At 41.5% G+C, this 16,099-nt stretch overlaps 1 protein-coding gene across 4 annotated transcripts in view; it reads right to left on the bottom strand.

Annotated features, from left to right (window-relative positions):
• LOC120940697 (mevalonyl-coenzyme A hydratase sidH-like) overlaps window positions 1-16,099 on the bottom strand; it is a 101,022-nt gene that overhangs the window by 23,454 nt on the left and 61,469 nt on the right. For all 4 annotated transcript variants that reach the window (XM_040353689.1, XM_040353688.1, XM_040353691.1 and 1 more), the window contains one exon: window positions 15,866-16,010. In XM_040353689.1, coding sequence (XP_040209623.1) covers window positions 15,866-16,010 — 145 coding nt within the window. The remainder of the gene's footprint in view (window positions 1-15,865; window positions 16,011-16,099) is intronic.

Genomic DNA, 16,099 nt, shown 5'->3' with positions numbered 1-16,099 from the left:
TATGACCCTTACATATTAAATAGTTCCAAGTGTGGTCCCAGGTTCTAAAGAAAAATTCATAAAATGTTCCCAAAATTTCCAATCACAGAAGCACTCATGTGGACCAAACACACAACAAAATGCTCCAGAAGAGGATATAAGGGACTGCACTGTGCAATACCATTGCCCATAAGAGGTAAGTATAACATATTTTTTATTGTAACTATTTTAACAGTCACAGTGAACTGTGAATGGACAAACAATTCTTTTACTTTGAAAAACTAAAGTGTAATATTGAATAAATCATCACATAACATTAATACACAGCATTTCATGATCATGATTTATTTGATGATTTTCTGCATAGAACCAGAAAATTAACTACAGTTGGTACAAGAGAGAATCTCAGATGTGCTTCATTTTACCCACATGTTTCTCCCAGAAAGGGATCGAGACGACAGATTGTATGTTTGGATTTGGAAAATTTGAAGACAGATGTGTCTACCGCAGTTGTCAAAATAGGCAGTACATCAAACAATGCAGCATTTTGCTTGTGTGGCTTGAAAATGGACCACATGATTGTTAACATAGAGCAACAGGACTAATGAAAGCAGTTTTCCCTGTTTGCACGAGGTGATGCAAGCTCTAATTTTAGCCCTGTGGACCTTTCAACAAACGTTGACTACCATGCAGTGAAAAGCACATTAAATACAGGGTACCACTACTGCTTAGCTCTACAAACTAGTTATTTCTTACACCTCCTAAGTTGTTGAATAAAACGAACCCCAAAAACAAAAAAATATTATATTGCAGCATGGCAATCCTTAAATGCATTAGCTTTAATGGATTTTTTTTTAAGGCTTATTTTTTTCATATTTTTTCACTAAGTGATATGGCCATCCTCTCTTAGGCTGCATTCACACCTGAGCGTTTGTACTTTGACGTTTTTTATTTTAGCCAATAGGAAAAATTATCATCTTTTCATCACTTGTTGCTATGTTGGTAGATTTATTTAATCTTCTGCCTGGGTGAAAAGTTCAATTGATTAAAGCAACGAAACGCCCGTAGCAAACGCTCGTTGTCGTGCTAGTCGCTTGAATCGAGCGTTTCCATTACTTTCTATGGGAAATGGAAATGCTCAAAAACGACCAAACTGCCCCATACGCGCGACAAAAAAGGGTCCGGAACTTGTTTGAGCTTCAGTCGTTCGGCGTCAGGCATACTGGCGTGGAGATGTGAACCATCTCCATAGGGAATAATGTATTTTTTCCCCTCTAGCGTATTTGAGCGTCGCGCTTCAGGTGACAAAACGCTCAGGTGTGAATGCAGCCTTAGGGCTCATGTGCACTACAGCTTCTAAACTTGAGCTTAGGAGCTTTTGGGGTTTATTTGCCAAAGCTCCAAAACTAAACCTCATAAAAGTCTATTGGGTTGATTTACTAAAGGCAAATCCACTCTGCCCTGTGGATCTGAGGGGAAGATCTGAAATCAGTGGAATATCTGCTAAATACATCAGTCAATCATGTTCAAGCAAAAATGCTGGTTTGTATTTTTTTCTGCATGTCCCTGTCAGATCTACAGCGACTGCACTTCCAAGTGCACTTGGAAGTGCACAGTGAATTTGCCTTTAGCAAATAACCCCCTATGTGTCAATGTACATATAGGTTTTTACAAGAGTTTAGAAGTTGCTGTGGCTAGGGGAGGTTCAACCTCCCTCTCCTGAATGTGGAAGAATGGTGTTCAGGAAAAGAATGTTGAAGCTTGTTTAAAGTTTGCTGCACAATGTTTAGAAAAGCCTGTGAAATACTGGGAGAATATAGTGTGGTCAGATAAGACCAAAATTAAACTCCTTGGATGCCATAATACACACCATGCTTGGAGGTCAAATGGCACTGCACATCACCCCAACAACACCCACCATATCAACAGTGAAGTTTAATTGTAGGAACATCATGGTGTGGGGTTGTTTTTTAGTATACAGTACTGGCCACCTTCATGTCCTTGAAGGAAGGATGGATGGATGGAAAAATGTACCAAGACATTCTAAAAATCTGTTGCCATCTACCAGGATGATGAAGATAAAACAAGGATGGACATTTCAGCAAGACAATGATCCCAAACACAAAGCCAAGGAAACTTTTAATTGGTTTCAAAGAGAAAAAAAAAGCTGCTAGAATGGCCCAGTCATTCACCTGACTTGAATTCAATAAAAAAATATATGGAAAGAACAAAAGATCAGAATTCAGGCCCCATACACACGAGAGAATTTATCCGCGAATACGGTCCAGCAGACCGTTTCCGCGGATAAATCCTCTCGAGGATTTCGGCGGATTTTCATGCGATGGAGTGTACACACCATCGCATTGAAATCCGCGCTGAAATCCTCTGGCGATGACGTGTCGCGCCGTCGCCGCGATTATGACGCGGCGACGGGCGCGACGCTGTCATATAAGGAATTCCACGCATGCGTCAAATCATTACGACGCGTGCAGGGAATCCCTTTGGACGGATGGATCCGGTAGTCTGTACAGACGAGCGGATCCATCCGTGGGATCCGATTCCAGCGGATAGATATTCTGTGCATGTCGACAAATATTTATCTGCTGGAATTCGGAAATATCCGCGGATAAATATCCGCCGGAGTGTACACACCATAGAATCTATCCGCTGAAACCCATTCGATGGGATTTATCTGCGGATAGATTCTATGGTGTGTACGGGGCCTCACAGAGGAGGCTCACTGAACCTTCAAGGTTTGAAGACTGTGTGTGTGGAAGAATGGGCCAAAATCACACCTGAGCAATGCATGCAACAAATTTCTCCATGAAGCTGTCAATACCAACAAAGGATTTTGTACGAAGTACTAAACAAATTTATGTTAGCGTGTTCAATACTTTTTCCTTGTGTCGTTCCATTTTATTAGACATAACTTAATATCTGAACGTATTTTAAAACTATCACTGCAGATCACCCTGAACACACCATCCCCACCGTGAAACATAGTGGTGGCAGCATCATGTTGAGGGGACACTTTTCTTCAGCAGAGACAGGGAAGCTGGTCAATGTTGATAGGAAGATCGATGGAGGGCAATCTTAGAAGAAAACCTGTTAAGCCTCGTACACACGACCGGTTTTCCCATTGCCATGAGAGCTTTTGGCCCCAGAAAACCAGCTGTGTGTATGCTCCATCGCAGTTTTCCCAACAGGAAAAAAAAGCTCTCTTTTTTCCTGCAGGGATTCCCGGCGGTTTTTAATCCGGCAGTTTTCCTGTGGAAAACATTGCGATGGAGCATACACACGGCTGGGATTCCCGACCAAAGCTCTCATGGCAGTTTCCCTGTCAAGAAACCCGGACGTGTGTAGGGGAAAAAGTTACCGAGCAGGTTCTCGGTTCTCCCCTCGGGTTTCCCGGCGGTAAACCTGTACGTGTGTACGAGGCTTTAGAGTCTGCAAAATACTTTTGGCTGGGGCGGAGGTTCACCTTCCAGCAGGGCAACAACTCTAAACATACAGTCAGACCTACAATGGAATAGTTAAGATCAAAGCATATTCATGTGTTAGAATGGCTCAGTCAAAGTCCAGACCTAAATCCAACTGAGAATCTGACTTGAAAATTGCTGTTCACAGACGCTCTTCATCCAATCTAACAGAGCTTAAGCTATTTTGCAAAGAAAAATGGGCAACAATTTCACTCTCTAGATGTGCAAAGCTGGTAGAGACATACCCAAAAAGACTTGCAGCTGTAATTGCAGTGAAAGGTGTTCTACAAAGTATTGACTCAGGGGGGCTAAATACAAATGCACGACATACTGTTCAGATACTTATTTGTAAAACTTTTTAAAAAACATTTATCATTTTCCTTCCACTTCACAATTATTTTCCACTTTGTGTTGGTCTATCACATAAAATCCCAATAAAATACATTTACAATATTGGTTGTAACATGACAAAATGTGGAAAATTTCAAGGGGTATGAATACTTTTTCAAGGCACTGTATGCTCCTTTGACCTGACCATTGTTACTGTTGTCCCTTTTCTTGACATTGTAAGAAACTTTACTCTGATTTCTGTTGCCATTCCAAGCCCCCACGTGGGCAGATTGGACGCTCAGGAATTTCTCCACAATTGAATATATCTGTACCAGAATATTTACAATGAATACAGCTTTACTGTATTTACTAATGACTGTGACATGGCAAACTGAACTTGGCAAATGGAACATTGACATGCTCACAGAGCGGCCTCTGCTCATTTAGTAAATTAACCCTATCGATCTCTTCAAGTATTTTAAAACTCTTAACAAAAAACATGCATGGTGTAAGCAAGCCCTGAAGCCTTTAAAACAGAACTCTGAAATAGCCTATTCATTTTTAAATCAAACCGATAATTCTGTTTGGTTTCCTGTTTGTAAGACCGGTGGCTGCTAAGCCTCCTTTTCCCACAGCCACTGGTCTTCGGACATCCCTTCTGTAGTTCTTTCTCCAGGAAGCAGTGATGTAATGCATTGTTAGGTAGTCTCTGACACATGATGAAATATGTACAGTCGTAGTGTACCCACCCACATCTACTACAACTCCCTGTGGTTGATGGGAACTTTAGTTTCCTTTTACGAGAGAGAGAGAGAGAGAGAGAGAGAGAGAGAAAAGATGATATGATGTAATCCACAGGTGTCAAACACAAGGCCCGTGGGCAGAACCAGGCCCTCCAGGCCATTTCATGTGGCCCTCGCACCTCTCCTGCAGCTGCAGAAGAGTTTCTGCCCTTCTCTGGTCCTCCTCCAGACCATTACTTTCTGCTTTCAAGCAATGCATCCAGATTCTTCCCAGCAGCAGCATAAGGTAAGGGGGGGTGCACTGTGAGGTAAGGGAGAGAGGGGGACTCAACTTCTGATGGTGAGGTGGCTCTTGACCGCTAATGTAAAGAGGAGGGGATGCGCTGGACATCTAATCTAAAGCCTTGTACACACGACCGAGAAACTCGACAGAATCCATCAAGAAACTTGGTGGGAGAGCTTTTTTGCTGAGGAAAATGGTTGTGTGTTCGTTTTTCATCGAGGAAACTGTCGAGGAACTCAACGAGAAAAAAAGAGAACAAGTTCTCTTTTTCCTTGACAGGAGTCTCAATTTCCTCGTCAGGCTGGTTTTCGACGAGAAACTCGAGCGTGTGTATGCTAAGAAACCCACGCATGCTCAGAATAAAGTATGAGACGGGCGTAAAAGTAGCATTTGTAATGGAGATAACACAATTTTCACACTATAACAGACTGAAAAGTGCAAATCGTCTCTTAACAAACTTTTACTTAACACGCAGTAACATGAGATTAGCAAAAGCAGCCCCCAGGGTTGTGCCAGTGGAATCGAACTTCCCCTGCCATTGTATGTGTTGTACGTCACCGCGTTTGAGAACGAGGAGATTTTGTCTTGACAGTGTGTACGCAAAGCAAGCTTGTCGAGTTCCTCGACAAGCCTAACAAGGAACTCGTCGAGGAAAACGATGTGTCTTTTCCGACGAGTTCCTCGGTCGTGTGTACGAGGCTTTACAGATACAACCGGCCCTTTTGAGGGCAATAATAATGCTAATGCAGCCCACAATGAAATTGAGTTTGACACCCCTGATGTAATCCCTGCTGTTACACCTCCTCCTTGGCAGAGCAGATGCTTTTATCTTTTGAATTGACGAGATGAGGTCATGACAATTCAATTAGACTTTCATACTAAATGGTAGGGAGTTCCAAAATGTTATTACCTGTATAGTGTTTTGTGTGGGGGTGTACTAATGGGTGATTTTTTTTGCCTATCCTGGAGTTCTTCTTTAACAGTTTTATGCAGTCAGGTTAACTGAGCAAGTCTTCCTACCCTAACATGAGAAGCAAATGTACATTGTTTCACAATAAGATTCTGGTATATTCAGTGGATGAAAATTAAGCTAGCTATACACCAGTAGATTTTTGAATAAACATTCATACATATTTTCATAAGAATATTTGTTCGAAAATTCTTTATACTCTCGATAACTGGACAAATGTTGTTTGAAGGTACTTCAAAATGGAATTTTCTCTTTAAACATTTAATTTTGGAATGGGTGTAATTTCCTAAATGAAAACTACCATAAACTTTTAGAAATTCATCCGTTTAAGAAACATTTTCCATCCTGCACCTTTGCATTTTCTCAGCAATGTGGTCAAAAAATGGATGTCGACTTGAGCCCACTGAACATTACAAATTCAAATGAACATTCTAAAAACAAGATGAAATTCTACCAGTGTATAGCCATCTTAAGTGCTCTTCCACTTACTGCACTTCAGCCTTTTGAGAAGCTGTGAGGTCTGCTCTCTTGATATGGCGCACACTTGCACAACACAAACAAGAACTCAGAATGTATTTTGTAAGAATAGAAACGCAAACACTACTATGGCAGATGTTCAACATCACAGCAACAGTATAAACATAGCAGAGGCCAAATAAGTGGAGAAAAGCTATCTTGGACAGAAATGTAAACAAAATTGATATATACACTTATTACAGATGTCGTTTTGAAATAAAAATACTTGTCTTTCAAGGCAACTATTTCCCAAAATATAGCCATCAAAGAGGTTCCTGTCTTACTTGTTTTGTGTAATGGAACTACATATCTTAGTGACACATATTATAGTCAACTCATTGAGACACAGGAAAATTTCTCATTAAGGTTATGGTAACAGTCACTGGGTAATGGTACAAGAATAATACTTTGTCCACTAAATAAACCATCTGCACATCAAAAACAAAAGTAAAAGAATCTAAGCCCCATCATCATCACTTTTGATCCCTATCTTAAGCAACCGCGATTTCCTCCTGGGGTTATAGGACCAACTGTTTCACTGCATAAAGTAAGAAAACATATGGTGTGGTAAACAGTTCCGACACCAGTACAACTGGTTGTCCCCCATTCAACTTGCAACAGATCCAACATTCTCCTCACTAGGCCCTGTGCAGATACTGCAACTCACACATTTTTTACCCTCACTAAATACACCAGATAAACTCTAGTGTACATTAATTGCATTTGAACATGCATGCCAAGAGGAATGTCCTATTAGCCATACCCTTTCCATGGCTTCTGATGGAATCTTCAAAAACGCCACTCCACTACCCGGATCACTGGAAACAGGAGCTGGGAGTTGATCTCTCTGCTGAGTCCTACATAAAGATGCTTACAATGTCTTTCCAATCATCTATATGTAACAAATATCAAATGCTGGCTACCTAAACAAGAGTTTTCCCCCTTACCTCCAGATGTTTTTTAACTAGAACCATGTGTATCTCCTGTGTCAAGCCCATAATCACTAAATAAGAGCGTCTTCTCCTCTTCCCCTCTGGTGCATTTTACCCCTCCCTGTTCACTGTCATTCACAACTATCTCTCCTACCTTTTCCTCACCTAACTCTCTACATCTCATTACAATTCCACAATTGATACATGCAAGACTGACACCCTAGCCCCCTACTCACACGAGGCTCTTCTGTGTTCCCTTCAAAAGGCACAACCACTGTAACCACATGACCATCAGTAACACCCTTTTTGTGCAGCAATCCATATACTTCACAAGTAGTAGAATTCCACCCTCCGCATATAGGGGTTTTAGGAATTTCAAACTATCTACCTACTACTTCATTAATAGTATCCCTAAATTCAAATGTACTCAAATTCCAAGAACCCTTGTATCTTGGAACTGGTTATTTAAAATTGAAAGGAAAATGTTTAAGTGGTTGTAAAGGCAGTTTTATCTTAATGCATTCTATGCATCTGTACAGGAGCCCCCCTGAGCCCCATCTTGATACAGCAATGTTGCACGAGAGACTCGGCTGTCCAGGACTCCCCTCCTCATTGGCTGAGACAGCACTATAATAAAGTGACAAGGAAAAGACAGAAAACATATATCATACATAGGCATGGGAACATATCACAACTTGTATTCAAACTTTGAATACAAGAATTCAATGTGGTTTGAATCATAAATGGGATGTCGACCTAATTTTGAAATTAGATTTATTTCAGTACTGATGTGATATTTTGCCAACTTGAATTTAACACTTTGGCAATAGCCTTATGTGAGGTATTGCGCAGGGGAACGGCTCCAGGATACCGTACAGCATATTCTAGTATTACCAGTATGTGCTAAGGGCACTGGGCAGACTTTACCACTGGTCCCATCAGATCCATGCCAAATCTTTCAAAAGACACCAGGCCAAAAGAATATCTGGGTTACTCTCTCCTTAGTTTTTTTCTATACCAAGGTGTCCACCCATTGTATTACCATGGGCTAAATCAAATGCCATCTGGCAAAATGGTTTGGGGACCACTAGCTGTTCTACCACCTTCTCCCTTGCTTTACCACTCGATACAACAAGTTATTTTTAAGATCCAAGTAGGAAAAATACACCTCAACGTCATGTTCAATGGGTTCGCCATCTATCAAATTAAGGTTTTCTCTGGCTCTACTAAGCGTGGAGTCTTTTACTTGTTCCATACAAAAAAAAAACAATCTGACTTCTAAGTCTGGTACCACTCTCATTATTAGTCAGAGATCATTTCCTGTTCATTATTTGAAAGCTCAGGGTTGGATTCCAGCTCCTCCTGTCCCCCAGCTTTTACAAAGAAAGACACTTCAACAGTTTCCTCTTACATATTGCTTTTAAAGGGTCAGGGGTGAGTTTTGGGGTTTCCTCAGGGGAGCTATGTCTTTCTGACTCCTTTTGTTTTCTCATAAACTCCAAAAATTGAGAAAATCTCTCCCCACTATAGCTTCATAAAGCAGTGAAGGTACCACACCCACCAAATGTGTCACAGAGCCCTAGCGAGTATCAATCTCTTTTTTTCAATTTCTCTTTTTTTCAAAAAAAAATCCAACATTTACACAAAACATATGGAATGACATTAATCTTAACATAAGAGATCGATAAATAGTTAATTACTTGAACCTAACTTCTTTTCCATACCTCTCAACACACAAAATAATAGGAAAAGAAGACACTAAGCTTCAAAAATAAGGTAAAAGTTCCAACTGCTGAGGCCCATTACCTCCCATCTTCCCCCTCAAAGCAGAGAGTTAAGCAGTGGGACAGTACATCCCAACATCCGGTCATAGAAAGAAAAAGAAGAGGGAGGAGGACAAATGAGAATGACCTTTATAAGACACCATCACCCGTCTCAGTGTCCTGCCGTGGGGTGACGCTTACCCACGGCCTAACATTTTATCATTGGTCCTCTCCAACCTTTATACCTCTAATACCTTCCCCCCTATCTTCATTCCACTGTTCGCCCCCTCCCCCCCCCCCAGACAAACAAAACACAAACAAAAAAAAATTCAAATAACTTTTTTTGAGAAATCCTCACTTCCTGTTCTTCTGTCTGTAACTCCACACAGTAATGCAAGGCTTTCTCCCTGGTGTGGAATGTTGTGCTGCCCCCTCCCTTGGACTACAGGAGAGTCAGGACGCTCTCAATGTTGCAGATAGAGAAAGGAGCTGTGTGTTAGTGGGCGTCCTGACTCTCTTGTAGTCCAAGGGAGGGGGCGAGCAGGAAATTCCATAAATATATCGCTATAACTTTTGGGCAAACCAATCAACACTTATTGGTATTTTTTACCAAAAACATGTAGCAGAATACATATAGGCCTAAACTGATGAAGAAATTCGATATTTTTATTGGATGTATTTTAAAGCAGATAGTAAAAAATATATATATTTTTTTTCAAAATTGTGGGTCTTTATTTATAGTGCAAAAAATAAAAACCGCAGAGGTGATCAAATACCATAACAAGGAAGCTCTATGTGTGGGGAAAAAAGGACATCATTTTTATGCAATAGTCAGTTAAAATAATGCAGTGCCGTATCGCGGAAATTGGCCTGGTCATGAAGGAGGGTAAACCTTCTAGAGCAAACCTTAAGGAGGTTAAAGTGACTTGGAAAGTAATCCTCCTCTGACTGTGTGTGTAGTTGCTCATGATTCCAATGAAGTTGGGCTACTGCCTGGTGTCCCTTCTACCAAGGGCTATCTACTGGTACTCGCTTTCCAGGGTTGGCAACGTTTGCTCAGTTCTGCTTGAGAGAAGCCATACTAATACGTAGTAGTATGATCACATGCAACTTGTGATCTCTGTTTGAGCCATCACCCGGGTCTCCTGAGCTGGCAGAGGATGTAGCATTTCCTACACCTGCATTGTGGCACTTGTTTTTATCTTTCAAATATCACAAGAGGCTGAAATTAAGTCAAGTTCAGATTCTGTAGTATTAACTTCCTGTGCATGCTTTGGCACTGACTAAAAGACGCAGTTGTATTGTGGATTGCGGTATTCCATTGTATTAACAATTCACTGTAACATACCTCCTTCTACTATTAGGAGTGAGGGTGCCCCTTCATTGGAAAGATGGCTTTGGAGAAGACTTGGAAGGTTTTATGGCCCACGTCCTGCTCCAAAATGGAGGGCTGAAATTAGGTTAAGTTGAAACCTGGGTGGAGCAGTTGTGTGTTTTGCATTTTGAGGAGGTTGTGGGTTAATTCTTCCACTGGTGAATAAAACTCCTTTAACTTTATTGATGAGTTGGTCAAGTGCCTCCCCAAAAATGTCTGCCATGAAAATACATATGTGGGAGGCCTTCTTGTAGGCATCATCAGCTGTCCAGGCTTTTAGCGACAGGATTCTTTGCATGAGAATGGAGAATAATGCACGGTTCTGGAATACAGAATTGTTCCGGTTGTTCACTGCCCTAGTCCAATTTGTTGCAGTTTGACGTACAAAAATTGGAGTGAGAGCTGATTGCAAGGCTCAACTTACCAGGGTAAAGAGAGCTTTTCTATCTTCAGAATGCTTGAATGAAGGAACTTCTTCAGTTGGTACAATGAGATGTTTATTTAAGATAGCAGGATCGACTACAAAAACATAAAAACATTTTGTCAACTACTGGTACTTTTCCACGGGATGGATTTTTGAAGAAGGAGTACAAATCTTTTCTGAAGTGATTAAATCATCATAGATTACAAATGTTTTTTGCATGTATTTTTCCATGAACAAGAAATGTCTTTATTTTGGAGGTCTCTTGCCATTAAAAAGAACTGCGGTTCTTTTGAATGGCCGTCTGTATGCACGGCTTTGCAAGTTAAGCTTGCCAGGAATCCGGTCAGGAAAACCAATGTTTTTTTTCCTGACGGAATTCCCGGCCCTGTGTACAGGGCCATAGATGCAGAAAACACTGTTTTTGACAACTCGTATTGTATGCAGAGATCAGTGTTAAAATTGGTTCCTGCTCCAGTGCAAGGGAAGCATGGAGTTTGAGGTATTCCTCTGTGTGGTACTCACAGAGTAGGGTGTGGAATATAGGGTAAGCATGTCCAGCAAAAATTTGCAGCAACCCAGGTATAGACTTAAATTTTAAAAAGGTGCCTGCACTGCTTTTTTTGTAAATTTATTTTTGTTGTTTTCCACAGTGGGGACATACAAAAATAATACACATTGACAGCCTGACAACCAGGCGATACAAAACAAAACAAATCAAAACGTACAAGACCACACATAACTGCATTGGGAAATCGTAATCTTGAGAAAACCTTCACCACTTACGTAGGGGATACAGTTGTAGTGCAAAACGTGCATAATTTTTATATATATATATATATATATATATATATATATATATATATATATATACAGTGAGGAAAATAAGTATTTGAACACCCTGCTATTTTGCAAGTTCTCCCACTTGGAAATCATGGAGGGGTCTGAAATTGTTATCGTAGGTGCATGTCCACTGTGAGAGACATAATCAAAAAAAAAAAAATCCAGAAATCACAATGTATGATTTTTTAAACTATTTATTTGTATGATACAGCTGCAAATAAGTATTTGAACACCTGAGAAAATCAATGTTAATATTTGGTACAGTAGCCTTTGTTTGCAATTACAGAGGTCAAACGTTTCTTGTAGTTTTTCACCAGGTTTGCACACACTGGAGGAGGGATTTTGGCCCACTCCTCCACACAGATCTTCTCTAGATCAGTCAGGTTTCTGGGCTGTCGCTGAGAAACACGGAGTTTGAGCTCCCTCCAAAGATTCTCTATTGGGTTTAGGTCTGGAGACTGGCTAGGCCACGCCAGAACCTTGATATGCTTCTTACAGAGCCACTCCTTGGTTATCCTGGCTGTGTGCTTCGGGTCATTGTCATGTTGGAAGACCCAGCCTCGACCCATCTTCAAAGCTCTAACTGAGGGAAGGAGGTTGTTGCCCAAAATCTCGCAATACATGGCCCCGGTCATCCTCTCCTTAATACAGTGCAGTCGCCCTGTCCCATGTGCAGAAAAACACCCCCAAAGCATGATGCTACCACCCCCATGCTTCACAGTAGGGATGGTGTTCTTGGGATGGTACTCATCATTCTTCTTCCTCCAAACACGGTTAGTGGAATTATGACCAAAAAGTTCTATTTTGGTCTCATCTGACCACATGACTTTCTCCCATGACTCCTCTGGATCATCCAAATGGTCATTGGCAAACTTAAGACGGGCCTTGACATGTGCTGGTTTAAGCAGGGGAACCTTCCGTGCCATGCATAATTTCAAACCATGATGTCTTAGTGTATTACCAACAGTAACCTTGGAAACGGTGGTCCCAGCTCTTTTCAGGTCATTGACCAGCTCCTCCCATGTAGTCCTGGGCTGATTTCTCACCTTTCTTAGGATCATTGAGACCCCACGAGGTGAGATTTTGCATGGAGCCCCAGTCCGAGGGAGATTGACAGTCATGTTTAGCTTCTTCCATTTTCTAATGATTGCTCCAACAGTGGACCTTTTTTCACCAAGCTGCTTGGCAATTTCCCCGTAGCCCTTTCCAGCCTTGTGGAGGTGTACAATTTTGTCTCTAGTGTCTTTGGACAGCTCTTTGGTCTTGGCCATGTTAGTAGTTGGATTCTTACTGATTGTATGGGGTGGACAGGTGTCTTTATGCAGCTAATGACCTCAAACAGGTGCATCTAATTTAGGATAATAAATGGAGTGGAGGTGGACATTTTAAAGGCAGACTAACAGGTCTTTGAGGGTCAGAATTCTAGCTGATAGACAGGTGTTCAAATACTTATTTGCAGCTGTATCATACAAATAAATAGTTAAAAAATCATAAATTGTGATTTCTGGAATTTTTTTTTTGATTATGTCTCTCACAGTGGACATGCACCTACGATGACAATTTCAGACCCCTCCATGATTTCCAAGTGGGAGAACTTGCAAAATAGCAGGGTGTTCAAATACTTATTTTCCTCACTGTATATATATATATATATATATATATATATATACATCAGATGTGCCCATCAGCTGCCAATCAGTGCCCCAATAATAAAGTCTGTCAGTGCCCACCACAATGCCAATTAGAGTCCATCACAGTGCCAATCAGTGCCCAGCAGTTACACCAGTCAGTACCTCGTCAGTGCTGCCCATCAGTACCACCTGTCAGTGCCAATCAGTACCACCTATTAGTGCCAATCAGTGCCACCTGTCAGTGCCCATCACAGCCGCCTGTCAGTGCCCATCACAGCCTCCTGTCAGTGCCCATCACAGCCTCCTGTCAGTACCCATCACAGCCTCCTGTCAGTACCCATCACAGCCTCCTGTCAGTGCCCACCAGTGCTGCATATCAGTGCCCATCAATTCTACATATCAGTGCCACCTCATCAGTGCCCATCAATTCTACATATCAGTTCCACCTCATCAGTGCCCATCAGTGCCACTTTATCAGTGTCATCAGAGCTGCCTCATCAGTGCCCATCAGTGCTGCCTCATCAGTGACCTTCAGTGCTGCATCATCAATGCCCATCAGTGCTGTGTCATCAATGCCCATCAGTGCTGCCTCATCAATGCCCATCAGTGACAGAATTTATGACAGAAACTAAGAAAAACGGTTTCTTTTTCCAAAAATGTCGGTGATCAAATACCACCAAAAGAAAGCTCTATTTGTGGGTACAGTGTTGTATGACCTCGTAATTGTCATTCAAAGTGCGAAAGTGCTGAAAACTGAAAATTGTTTAGGGCAGGAAGGGGCAAAAGTGCCTGGTATTGAAGGGGTTAAAATATTTATTTTTTTGGGCATAACACACATTAGGAATGTGTAATGGTATAGATACATTACCTGCAAACAGTTGTTTCTGTTAAAAATCTTCCCTGAAATGTCACTTTCTGGTGATGTAAAAGTTAGCAGCTCATCCATCCCCTTCTGCTCTCTCCACCATTCACAAAACTCTTTATACTACCAGTGGTGTCGCTAAATACTAAACTTCAGCTTTAATGATCAGCTTCTATGAGTTAGAAATGCATTTCCAACCAGAGTTGAAAAGTAGTATACTGATTTAACCACTTGTGAGTCAGTAAGCATATTAACAGTTCACTAAAACTTCATATATAAAACTAAAGTACCGTATATACTTGAGTATAAGCCGACACGAGTATAAGCCGAGGACCTAATTTTACCACAAAAAAAACTGGGAAAACTTATTGACTCGAGTATAAGCCAAGGGTGAGAATGCAGCAGCTACTGCAAGAGGAAAAGAGGATCAACAATGCCCATTTTCACGCCTCACTGTGCCCATTGCAACCTCCCTGTGCCAACCTCACTGTGCCCATAGCAACCACACTGTGCCAATTGTCACTGTGCCAATCCTCACTGTACCAATCCTCACTGTGCCAATCCTCACTGTGCCCATTGTCAGTGTACCTGAAATTTAGAGGCTGTGGGCGTCCATTCATTGTTTAAAACTCGCTGTCTCCTCCTGGTCCCTTCTGTGATAGCTGTTTCTCAGCTGACACAGTTCAGCCTATCACTGATGCTCTCTCATCCTCGGACTCAGTTTCCGAGCAGACATTTTGATCAGTGTTCCGCCAATCACGGACGTCCTCTTGTCCAAGGATGAAAAGGTGTCCGTGATTGGCGGAACACTGAACACAGTGTCTGCTGGGATGGGAGAACGTTTGTGATAGGCGTTTCTCAGCAGACAGAGTTCTGCCTATCACGGAAGGGACAGAAGGAGACCAGGAGTTTTAACCGATGGACGCCGGCAGCCTCTCTCTAATTTTAGGTACACTGACTCGAGTATAAGCCGAGGGGGCATTTTCAGCCCCAAAAAAGGGCTGAAAATCTCGGCTTATACTCAAATATATATGGTACATAGATTTTTCATTTTTTTTGTTCAGCCAGCAGTTTGAATGAAAAAACTGACCTGTTTCCCCCATCCACACATTCAATGTAGATGCAGGACACCTCCTTGCTGTGTCAGCAGGACCCCCCACTGTCACAATACACTGCTCAGCGATCAAATGAAAATTTCCCAGCAGGACTATTGCTGAGATGTCAATCGATAGATCAACTTCTAATGAACAAGAATGGTTACAGATGAAGAACCGCTGCATTTCAAGCCATGTATGGCCAGCTTAAGTATTGATTATGAAAGATTACTTTTCTGCTTTTCAACATACTTATGTGGTACAGTTTACTTTTTTCTAAACATTGCATCCGTCTTCTGCATCTAGCTGCTCCAGCTAATTGCCAGCAAACATACAACCTAGTGTGTTTCATGATTCAGGCATTGTCCCCTGTATAAGAGTAACACAGCATCATTCAGGTATATTCCTTGTTCAGATGAAGGTTAGACAGTCAGAAAACAGTAAAGAAAGCAACATTACTACCCAGACACATAGCAAATAGCCCCATAAAACTGGCTGCAGGGCATGTTATTATATTCAGGCTAAAGGCAAACTGTATGTGTTGTCGGTCTGAAACATAAATGGAATGTTTCCTAGATAGCATTAGAAGTTCACAGGTTGATTTCATGCATTACTTGAGATTCCTCTCTATCCCACAGACTTACCAAAACGTCTACAGAACACTCCAAAGATTGCACTTTCTTCCACAACTCGAAGGTCAGCCAGAAGAGACAACTCAAGACCCCCTGCTACAGCGTAACCACTCACAGCAGCAATGACTGGTTTAGAAAATTGCATCCTGCTAGGCCCCTGGGAAGAAAAGGATCAGTACTCACATGTTCATATTTAGACTAAACAATAGAAATATTGGTTTCTGCTTTAATTTACAAATTTATCAA

The sequence above is a fragment of the Rana temporaria genome, chromosome 5 (genome assembly GCF_905171775.1).
Source record: "Rana temporaria chromosome 5, aRanTem1.1, whole genome shotgun sequence".
Classification (NCBI taxonomy): domain Eukaryota; kingdom Metazoa; phylum Chordata; class Amphibia; order Anura; family Ranidae; genus Rana; species Rana temporaria.
Note: the sequence above shows the minus strand (reverse complement) of the source record. Positions and strands in the feature narration are given on the sequence as shown.